The sequence below is a fragment of the Nannobrachium achirus genome, assembly GCF_963921795.1.
Source record: "Nannobrachium achirus genome assembly, chromosome: 24".
Classification (NCBI taxonomy): domain Eukaryota; kingdom Metazoa; phylum Chordata; class Actinopteri; order Myctophiformes; family Myctophidae; genus Nannobrachium; species Nannobrachium achirus.
In genome coordinates, this window is record NC_137831.1 from 37,629,750 (window position 1) to 37,641,713 (window position 11,964).

At 41.4% G+C, this 11,964-nt stretch overlaps 1 protein-coding gene across 1 annotated transcript; it reads left to right on the top strand.

Moving 5' to 3' along the window:
• Nucleotides 1–317: 317 nt before the first annotated feature.
• Nucleotides 318–11,467, top strand: LOC308280267 (C-type lectin domain family 7 member A-like; the record flags this gene model as incomplete). The annotated part of the gene is made up of 6 exons (XM_080720527.1): nucleotides 318–338; nucleotides 683–848; nucleotides 7,829–7,993; nucleotides 8,573–8,698; nucleotides 10,584–10,726; nucleotides 11,360–11,467. Exons 2-6 carry the CDS (start codon nucleotides 683–685, stop codon nucleotides 11,465–11,467), a joined length of 708 nt encoding a protein of 235 aa, XP_080576653.1. The 5' UTR covers nucleotides 318–338.
• Between the last annotated feature and the right edge of the window lie 497 nt (nucleotides 11,468–11,964).

Here is an 11,964-nt window from a genome sequence, read left to right on the forward strand (position 1 = left end):
TTACTTATTCTTATTTTTGTACTCTATAACGTCTATGATAATAACTTCATAGGTCAAATGTTTGAGGCATGCATCTAACAGCAGTTGAGTTTTGCAGCCCAGCATTTCACACATCTGAAAGCCACAGCTCTGTTTGTCACGTCAACACCAGGTTTGCTTGTACATTCAGTGGTTAAGGGTCTCTTGTTTGTTTTTTTCCCCTGCACTGAATTGGTGTGGTCTGTGTGCACATGCATGCAAGTACCATATGTCTAAAAGTACTTGCTTTGGTTTGACAGAGTCAGAGACCTTTCTGCAACAGTGAAGCCCAATGTAGGACAACACAGATATCGGACAAAGTGAGTAAGATAACATTTAAAAATAATAGGTTTAAATATTATCTAGAAATACAGTGCATTATATTGAAATAACTTAATGCATCATTTTGCTATTTGGACATTATTGACATTTACTTTTTCTAACTACTTCAAGCCTAGACTTGTTGTACATCAAATAGCGTAAATAATCAATCTACAAGTTATATATATATATATATATATAATATTTTGCATTGCAATAAGAAAGTCAGCTTGTAGATCTGCTATTTTCATGAAATGTTCACCTACTTTGTCCGGCTGCAGAACAGGGCCGCTAGGCTTCACAAGGTTAATGAACTTGTGCTTTGTTTGTGTGCTTCATTAAGATGTCTACAGACCCTTCTGACAAGCCAGGCACATCAACACGTGTGAGGTCTGGTGAAGGAGTCAGGAGGGAGAGGCAGGAGGAGAGAGGAGAGGAGGAGAACCTGGAGGACATTCCTGAAGGAGCAGACAGTCTGAGAGAGCAAGGCTCTGGCTCACAGGATCAAGGTATACACTTGTTCGTTCGTGTAGGGCTACACAGGCAATTGGGACATCAGCCAAGTAGTGGTATCGTCATCCAGTTCAATTAGGCAGCTGACTCCATGTGGTGATTTGAAGATCGGGCATTCGTATACACTAACACTCCTACAATGTCTCCTCTCACGTCAATACTACAGCAGCTTGGCGCACAATATTTAAAGCAGTAGTTCTGGCTACAGGAGGCCCGCCACCATGCAGAATGAATGACAATACCCTTTAATTTCATGATGTGGCGTTTATTTTATTTTGTGAGCCGTTGTCAGCTGATATGTAGCCTGCAGCAGTCGGGGAACAAAGTTAGCACCACCCACCCACCAATGTCATCATGTAGATGTCCTCTTTGGGGCTTAATTTACACGGACTAACCTGCTGCCACTCTGGCCTTTGAATTATTGGTTTCCCAGTTTTTAAGAGAGAAATATGCTAGTTTATCTTCTCTGTTCATGTTAGTACCTTTGCATTTATTTTTAATGTTGTATTATTTCTTATTCATAGCAGAAGCTGACATGTGTATTTGTGTACTTCTCGCCTGTCTATGGGAGAAGTGATAACTACCTACGCCTCTGGCCTCCTGAAAGGTGAATTTTCAGGGCAGTTTTGAGGGAGGCCAGCGAGCTACATGTTTTTCTTTTTTTTGATTTTTTTGATTTTTTTTATTTGCACATTTTTAAAAGAACAAAACATTTGAAACAAATTATATTTGACTTGGGTTGTGCAGGTGAGATTTAAAAAACCCAGTTGGGTTTATAAAGTAATCTCACCAAAGTTAACAGAATAATACAAAATAATCATAAAAATAAAATAAAATAAAAATAACATATAACATAATGACACAAAATAATACAATAAATGAATATGCAGTGTGAAAAGTAAATACATTTAATAAAATAAAGAAAAGAAAATGGTGTGGGTGTGGGTGCAAGTGTGTGTGGGTGTGGAGACTGAAACTTTATTACATCAAGTGGGTTCTAAGCTTATATTTAAATTGATTGAGTGAAGTAGACTTTGATGAAATTGCAATATGACTGTTCCATAGCTTAGCCCCCCTGAACTTGATGGAAAACTGACATAGACCGGTACAAAACTTTGGAAGATGCAGATGATTTTCCTGTCTTGTGTTGAAATGGTGTATATCACTGTTGAGCTGGAAAAAGGTTCTACAGGGCAAGGAAAATGAATCAGGCTGCATCAACACTTTGAAAATAAAATTGCAGGTTTGGTATTTATTTAAATTAAAAATAGATAAAATATTGAGCTGTTTGAAAAGAGGGGCAGAAGGAGCAGACCAATCACTATATGTAGCAATCCTGCAAAATCTTTTTTGCATCTTATGGAGTTTATGTAAATGAGTAGGATATGTAGCTCCCCAGATTGTATTGCAATATGTAAGATACGGATAAATTAAACTATAATAAGTGAGGTAGTCAAGGAATGCCACACCTGGCTGGCAGTGTTGTAGAAGGAGAATTTACCCATACTGTATTTGTCTTATGGGTTTGTGTTATCAGATCGTTGTTGTGTGTTCTGACCGTTTGACGCCTTGTAAGGCCTGTCAACTGAATCTACAGTACTATGGCTAGATCACACTCGCACCAACATACTGTACGTACAGTATGTCTCCGAAATATTCATTTGGTATTTGTGTGCCTTTTGGGTTTTAGGTAAGAGCATTTTTCTTTCTTTCTTGCTAAAACTTTCAGGAGGAGGATTAAACAAAACAACCTAACCTAGCCTTTTGCTTTGAATGAGAGCAGGGTGGACAGCAAGAGATATTTACATAAATGAGAGAAATTATGTAGGCATAAAAAAGGAACTTCTCCTATGCAATTCACATAGAGTGGCTGCTCTGGAAACGTAAGGTTCCCAGTTTGATCGCAGGCCACCCCTGAGTTTAGTGTCAAAGTGTCCTTGAGCAAGACACTGAACCCCATGCTCCTGATGAGCAGGTTGGTGCTTTGCATGGTGTCCTCTGCTGTGGGTGTGTGATCGTGTGAGTGAATGTGTGTGTGAATGTGTGTGGTGTGAATATGTGCAGTCAGTGTGAATGGGTGAATGCAACGCATGTTGTAAAGCGCTTTGGATTAAGACGCTATATCAATGCACCATTTATTTATCTTGCAGTTCTATGCAAGGGCTCAAAATGTATGGATTATACTGGATAAATTGACGGGGTTATGATTAAGCTGTTTTTAATTGGACATTGGAGTTACTAATTAATTATCTTAACCTTCTGGCAACAACTGAAGGGATGGATGGAATATTAGTATGATCAAATTATTATCAACTACAATAGGCAATAGCTACCTAGATTTTTATATTATATAGGCAAAGGAACCGCATAATATATTGTAGGCTACAGTTGGCAATATACATTTCATATTTTTTATAATATAATATTATATATAGTCTTTTGAGGAATTTAGCCATTCCACTGTGATATTTAGTTGCTTTGTCACAGAAATCTAAAAACGGTTTTGAATTTAGTGTAAAAAACATCACAAGGATGCAGCTGGGACGTATCATCAGTGATGTAGCCTGGGGTCGACGGGTGTTTCGGGTCTCGCAACATCATACACCCTCGCCCAGGTGACCCAGCCGGGGTTGATCAAGTCCCGACTTACGTCCCAGTAGCTATCCACGATCAGTCCTATTAGGGAAAGACAGGGTCACTCAATGTGCAGCACCGGAACTACTCTGCCAGGATTGGGGAGCCATTCTGGCGCGTGGAAGAACTAGGCTCTATGGGTTGACTCCTGGCCGGGCTCCTCCTACGTCTTACCAGGTCCTCTCCTGCTCTCACCAGGTTCAGAACCTGTGCGTTGCACCAGACCCCAATCCAAACATTCCATTCAGCTGCTGCAGTTGAATGGCCCTCCTAAAGGCCTCACCGTGGATTTGTTGGGCTTCTTCCTCACGGAAGACACAGGCTGGGGCGCTAACCCAACCTGCTCCCGGGTGCCATCTAAATTCCGGCCGTCAACCGAGTCTCCGGTGGTCACCAAACTATTCCTGGTTGTCACATAGTCTATTCCTATGAGCCACTATAAATAGAACTAATAGTGTAAAAAACATCACAAGGATGCAGCTGGGACGTATCATCAGTGATGTAGCCTGGGGTCGACGGGTGTTTCGGGTCTCGCAACATCATACACCCTCGCCCAGGTGACCCAGCCGGGGTTGATCAAGTCCCGACTTACGTCCCAGTAGCTATCCACGATCAGTCCTATTAGGGAAAGACAGGGTCACTCAATGTGCAGCACCGGAACTACTCTGCCAGGATTGGGGAGCCATTCTGGCGCGTGGAAGAACTAGGCTCTATGGGTTGACTCCTGGCCGGGCTCCTCCTACGTCTTACCAGGTCCTCTCCTGCTCTCACCAGGTTCAGAACCTGTGCGTTGCACCAGACCCCAATCCAAACATTCCATTCAGCTGCTGCAGTTGAATGGCCCTCCTAAAGGCCTCACCGTGGATTTGTTGGGCTTCTTCCTCACGGAAGACACAGGCTGGGGCGCTAACCCAACCTGCTCCCGGGTGCCGTCTAAATTCCGGCTGTCAACCGAGTCTCCGGTGGTCACCAAACTATTCCTGGTTGTCACATAGTCTATTCCTATGAGCCACTATAAATAGAACTAATAGTGTAAAAAACATCACAAGGATGCAGCTGGGACGTATCATCAGTGATGTAGCCTGGGGTCGACGGGTGTTTCGGGTCTCGCAACATCATACACCCTCGCCCAGGTGACCCAGCCGGGGTTGATCAAGTCCCGACTTACGTCCCAGTAGCTATCCACGATCAGTCCTATTAGGGAAAGACAGGGTCACTCAATGTGCAGCACCGGAACTACTCTGCCAGGATTGGGGAGCCATTCTGGCGCGTGGAAGAACTAGGCTCTATGGGTTGACTCCTGGCCGGGCTCCTCCTACGTCTTACCAGGTCCTCTCCTGCTCTCACCAGGTTCAGAACCTGTGCGTTGCACCAGACCCCAATCCAAACATTCCATTCAGCTGCTGCAGTTGAATGGCCCTCCTAAAGGCCTCACCGTGGATTTGTTGGGCTTCTTCCTCACGGAAGACACAGGCTGGGGCGCTAACCCAACCTGCTCCCGGGTGCCGTCTAAATTCCGGCCGTCAACCGAGTCTCCGGTGGTCACCAAACTATTCCTGGTTGTCACATAGTCTATTCCTATGAGCCACTATAAATAGAACTAATAGTGTAAAAAACATCACAAGGATGCAGCTGGGACGTATCATCAGTGATGTAGCCTGGGGTCGACGGGTGTTTCGGGTCTCGCAACATCATACACCCTCGCCCAGGTGACCCAGCCGGGGTTGATCAAGTCCCGACTTACGTCCCAGTAGCTATCCACGATCAGTCCTATTAGGGAAAGACAGGGTCACTCAATGTGCAGCACCGGAACTACTCTGCCAGGATTGGGGAGCCATTCTGGCGCGTGGAAGAACTAGGCTCTATGGGTTGACTCCTGGCCGGGCTCCTCCTACGTCTTACCAGGTCCTCTCCTGCTCTCACCAGGTTCAGAACCTGTGAAATTTAGATTTAACTAAATTTAAATTTAAATAAACCTATACCTTTTTTTTTTCTCTCTAAGCACTGTTAATCTGGTAGTATTGAAGAATGTCGTTTTTCAAAATCGTTGGGCAAATTGTTGAATGAGTTGTTCTACACACTATATTAATATTGATTGATATATGAAATACATGCTTATTTATTCGATTTAACATTAATAATCAAATCACATCGTCATGTCTATAGAGACTTCTCCCACCTCGGGCTAAGATTTACTTTGACCTATTTGTTGATAATAAACACATGCAAAATTACATACATTGTCACATAATTATCAAAAGGATAAAACGCCAAAAAGCCAAAGGCTTATCCATTGCGGTACTTTCTCATGTATGTGTATGTAAATTACAGTATGTAGTACCATAAAGTCGTATTCTTCTCGCTCATGGCTGTATTTTTGCATGCATTTCAGCTTCAGTTATGGATGTGGTGGAGTATAAGTGCTGGGGAGACATATTCTAAAATGCCGGCTGTCACAGTCCTGACATTTTAATTGATAATTAATGTTCACTCCAAACTGTGCATTAATTTAAAATATTTTGAATTTAACATTTAAATTAATTAATTACATTTCTGTTTGACCTTTAGAGGCTTTGCAAATAAAGATCCCACTGGGCAGAACAGATATTATGACAACTTAAATACCAAGAAAAGACTGACATGTTTGGTAACTTTATATGTAATACTTTCAAAATGTTCAATGTTTCAAATTGTGGAAATAGCTTGCATGTTCATCATAAAGTGGCACACGTACTGTAGATCTGCTTATTTCCACATTTTTTTATAAAATGGAAAAAAGGGAAATAATGTGAAATACTGTGATTGCAATTATCTAAAATAATTGCAATTATCTAAAATAATTGTGATCAGGCGGTTTTGTAATAATTGTGACAGCTCTAGGCGTGCAGCACTCTTGTGTCTGTAACTAGGGGCAAACAGTGACAGTCACTACAAGGCAGCCTGGCACAGAGAGACGAAGGCACTTCCTGTGTGTGCGTGTGTGTGTGTGTGTGTGTGTGTGTGTGTGTGTGTGTGTGTGTGTGTGTGTGTGTGTGTGTGTGTGTGTGTGTGTGTGTGTGTGTGTGTGTGTGTGTGTGTGTGTGTGTGTGTGTGTGTGTGTGTGTGTGTGTGTGTGTGTGTGTGTGTGTGTGTGTGTGTGTGTGTGTGTGTGTGTGTGTGCGCGCGCGTGTGTGTGCGTGTGCGCGCGTGTGCGTGCGTTTTCACTGAGCTCTCTGTGTGAAATCAGTTATTTTGTTTGGCTGTATACAGATTCGCAGAGCAAAAGCACATCATCTGATGTATGTACTGTAGGCATACACAATATTATCATGACTAACATGATTTCATAAGGTTGATTTTATGATTTTCCTTCATGTGATGATGATGGTTAGACTTAGAGATGACTAATTGTGGTGCTCTTATAATTGAAGAATATATTAGAAGTTTGCAATAGAAAAAGAAATGCAAAACTATTCATGACTACAATTTACACATAATCTAGATAAGAGAGGTTTCAAGGCCACAAATACAAAATATCGTATTATGCAACTAAATTGTATTTTACTCTGATAGGCTGCTTACATATAGTTTATTATACTGTATAGAATAGGTTAGCCAGGAACTGTCCAAAAGGGGTTGATATTTCGGAACTTTTCAACTTTCTCTTTCTTCTCTCATGGGATTGCAGGTCTGCCTTCTGTCCATTCAAAAATAATATGCTAATATCCTTATGTTTTTTATTAACATAATTGTAAATGGCACATGAGAGAATTGCATTGTAATTTTTTGTCCGGCACAAAATCAGAACATTTTGTTGCCACCGTTCTAAATGTGCTTGCTCAGGGTGGGACAATGTCAAGTCTCTGCTCTACATGTAAAGTGTCTTGAGAATTGACACTTTAATAAAACTGAATTTAATTGTCATGGCTGTTGTTGTTTTATCAACCAACCACATTCACTGAAGCCATACGGTTACAGTAAGTATTTCCTGGGTACACGTAGACTAGAGAGACAGGAAATGAGAATATTGGAGTGACACAACTGTTCCAACCAGCTGGGAATCTAACCCGAGATTAGCAGTCAGGCATTAGTGCCCTAACCACTCGGCTATCGGGTTCCTCCATGTTCCCTCACATTTTTGTGAAAGTCACTATTGCAGTTTGAGAGGTTCATTGTTGTTGTAATGTGCACTTTTCTGCTGAAATTGCAGATGCATAGGTTTTGCACCAAATAACAGTGACCAAATCACTGAACAATGTATTCACGCAGGCTGAATTTACTCTTCACTATGTGTTCTTTCTAATGAAACATTGAAGCTGATCATATTAAAGTTGAACTCTATTGCACTTTTATTATCCTCCAGCCTCCCCCAGAGAACTCCTCCTCTTGAGACAACTCAACATCCAGAGAGAGAGCAACGTCCACAGAGAACTCGCCATCCAGAGAGACATCGTCAGAATGTGTGCAGTGATTCTTACGCTGCTGCTTTCTATATTCACAGTGAGAACTGTAGACGTAGTCATGGAATGTGAGTATCAGATGGTCAAAGACCAAATTCATGCACTATATACTGTACTGCATAACCTATACAGATACAGTACATTGACACATTGCCTAGTGGAAACAGCAGCTCTCTGTCTGAAGTATCAAAACGCCAAGGACTACAAGAAACATGATTTAATCACAGGCAGGGTTTGAGATGCTCTGAGCTCGGTTCCAGAGTTTGGTTGCTACAGCGGAAAATGATCTATCTCTCCGGGTTTTCAGCTTTGTTGGTGGGACCTTAAGAAATAGACCTCGTGCCCCTGTTGAGAGGCGAGGAGCTGCATTTTGGACTAATTGTAGTAGTGACAAGCAGCCTTGGCTGAAGCCAGCATAGAGTGCATTACAGTAGTCGAGTCGTAAAAGCAGGGATTAGAAGTTCAAAATCAAAAAGGTTTACAGCAGATTATTATACATGTTGAGACCTATTCACATAAAACACACCTGATCAGGAACAATGTCTTTTCTCCTTCTCAAAGCTCCTTTTCCACACAGATGCTTGAGCTCATCATGTAGCAACAGTAGCAACAACATGTGTTTATCATTTCCTTTTTGTCCGTTGCAGATCAATCAGATGCTAACTTTGACAACCTGACCGTGGAGAACCAACAGTGGCAGGCCAGATTCACCAACCTGACCCTGAAGATCGAAGAGTTAGAAAATAAATTAAACCGTTTCAAGAACAAGACAGGTGAGAGAGGTTGCATACATTTTTGAAGGAATCTGAATTAATCATTATTATCAGGGATGTACTAGCCTACTTATTTTCTTACCCATTTAGGCCTGACCTAAGTTTTATGGGAAAAACTTCAAATATATGTTGCTACATACTGTACATGTACTGTACTACACTAAAATGAGTTCCCGGCCTGAATGGGTTAAAAGATTAGCACCTGTTTGAAGTGAGCAGTGCAAACACGACACACAAGCATATCTGCTTGTATGGGCCATTCTGTCCGTGATGTCAGTTACTTTATGTGTATGAGCGCACACATGCTCATTTATTTGGCTAATGCATACAAAGTGAAACGTACATAGGAGCGGTTTGCACTGCTCAAAAAGAAAACAAGTAGCTAGGCCTAAACCCTCACCACTGTCATAGAAGAGATTTTGCCCTTAAATCACGCAAAGCGGTACACAGTATCTCTCAAGTCATGTCATCAACATGGATTTGTCCCATTTCCCATATTCCCTTCTGATTGGCTAATTGCCTTCTAAAGTTTGTGTATGCGGCCCCGGGACATCTTGGCACCAGGGACATGTGGGCATTAGATACATGTGGACACTTAGGGGTGAAGACATCTGGGCAATAGGGACATGTGGGCACCTGGACAATTGGGCACTAGGGACATGTGGGCACTATGGATGGATGGATGGATGGATGGATGGATGGATGGATGTAGACACAAATGGCACAACATCACACAAATAGTAATACTTGAAGTATCCCACTATAATGGACTGCAATTTTATAGTGCTTTTCTAAGCAAGTTGTGCACTCAAAGCGCTTTACAATATGGTCCATTCATTCATACATTGGGAACTACTTATCAATGTAGTGCCAAACAATATACACATACAGTATACTGTACATAAGTGTCTCACCATTAAGTCAAAGACATACAATAATACTTAAATAATACTTAAAAGTGCAGAGCCAAACAAAAGTGTCCATTGGCCAGTGCAAAAAGAAAGAATTGCTTCCAGCAAAATCCGCACAGGAATCTTCCCTCCTAGTAATCCTCAAGTAGGGGATAATGTCTTACAGTCTTCGGATGGCACGGAATACTGTCACTTGAATGAGAGTGACTCAAAAGTACAATATAAGAGTTTATTTGTACTGTTATAATGTACTTTTGACCTCAGTATTATTTTGGCAAATAAACTCTTATATTTACCTTGTTGTGTCATGTTTGGGTGTTTAAAGAACAGTGGGTTAAATATCACTTAGCAACAACAAAGCAGCTTTGGAAAATTCAGGTGCCCACTCATCCAGGTGCCCAGTTGCGACTAGGTTGGACTAGGTGATGTCCATAGTGCCCAGGTGGTTTTGGTACCCAGTTGTCCAGGTGCCCACAACATGTCCCTAAGTGCCCAGTTGGTCTGGGTTTCCGAGGCTATTATTATTGGGACTGTAGGTCGCAAGTTTAGTAGGCCTATGTGAACGGTCACAGCTTGTCCGTATTTATGTATGTATGTATCTCTGTCATGCCTGACACTGGTTTGTCGCTCTGATGTCTTCAAAATTAAGCCCATATCTAATAGGACTTCATATGGGAATGCCCATAGGCCACATACCGTACCACACTAACGGCTGGTTCTACAGACAGGGATCTATCTCCATGTATGGGCATAAAAGGGTATGATCTCAGATGTCATAGACATCATAGGACTTTTCACTTAATGAAAAACTTCCCTGCCAGATGGCCAAGAATTGGCGCAACCTCTCCCTTTAAGTCGCATGTCGCTCTGAGGCGTCTTACTAGTTATTATTATTATTCATAACATCTGTAGTTGTTAGAAATAATTATCAGTACATTGAAAATCCTTCACTAAAACTCCTGTTTGATGTTCAGTCAATTCGTGTCCCAGTGGATGGATGCAGTTTGGACACAGCTGTTATTACAGATCTACTGAAAAGAAAACCTGGGAGGAAAGCAGAGAACAATGTCTGAAGACTGGAGCTCATCTGGTGATCATCAACAGTAAAGAAGAACAGGTTAGTGTATGACCCACAGGGGTGTAATGTAACAAAGTCAATTTACTTAAGCATGGCACTTAAGTACAATTTTGAGGTACTTTTACTTTAGTGGAGTATTCCTGATTTTCAGTACATTTACTTCTACTCCATTACATTTCAGAGGCAACTATTGTACTTTTACTTCACTACAATTATTTGAAACTGTGTAGATTTGTTTATCATTACAAAACATACATTAACCACTTTAACACTACATTTGAAAATAGCCGATCTACAAGCTCACAATGCATTGTGATCTGCTATTTGCGACCATTGGGAAAACGCGTAAAATGTCTGGGCTTAAGTAAACTGAAGCGTGGCTACAATGTCCGTCCTACATCCTGGCACAAACAGTTCAAAGTGGGGGGAAAACGTGTAAAAAATATCCAGGGCCAAAGTTTGTTGTTTGTTAACGCCAGTGTCCCATTGGCCAAGCTTTGCAGGACGTGTTGTGATTGGCTAGCGGGACGCGTGATGAAATTAACAAGTAAATAGCACCGCTGACTTCACACTCATTCAGAAATGGCACTGGGTGTGATTTCTTCTTTTTTTTCCTTTTTGGATAGCTTCATGTTCACTTACATGATGGTTCATTCATTTTCAAATCATCAGGAATTCATCAGGGGATTGACCATGGTCCGTGACGAAGAATCATGGATTGGGCTGAAAAGGACTGAGGACAAATGGACCTGGGTGGAAACACCACTGACAACAGAGTGAGACATTGTAGTGCATCTGTTGTAGTGCTATCTATGATGTTGTATGTCCCACAAGCTGAAGGGTCAGATTGTGGTATGTTAGTTCTTATTGGTAAACACATATTATATTTGTTTGTACTTGACTGGGTTTTAGATTAGTATTATTGTTTTTGTACTTGATTGGGTTTTAGATTAGTATTAACGTTTATTGTACTTGATTGGGTGTAAGATATGATTATTGTAAAATAGAAAAGCCTCCTGTGGACAGGTGATGAGAATTAGTACTTGTGCTAAAATCACTTATATCAATGCATCTGGTTAGTCCAATGTGTTTGTGATGTCCATATCAAATACATAAAACATAACATAACATATCAAAGCCAGTGTGTGTGTGAGTGACTGAGTGAGTGGATGTGATTAAAATACATGATGTTGTTTACTCTGCAGGTACTGGGCCAGTGGAATGCCTGGTAACTGGCAACACTGGGACTGTGTAGAATACCAGCACAACGAGGGAAA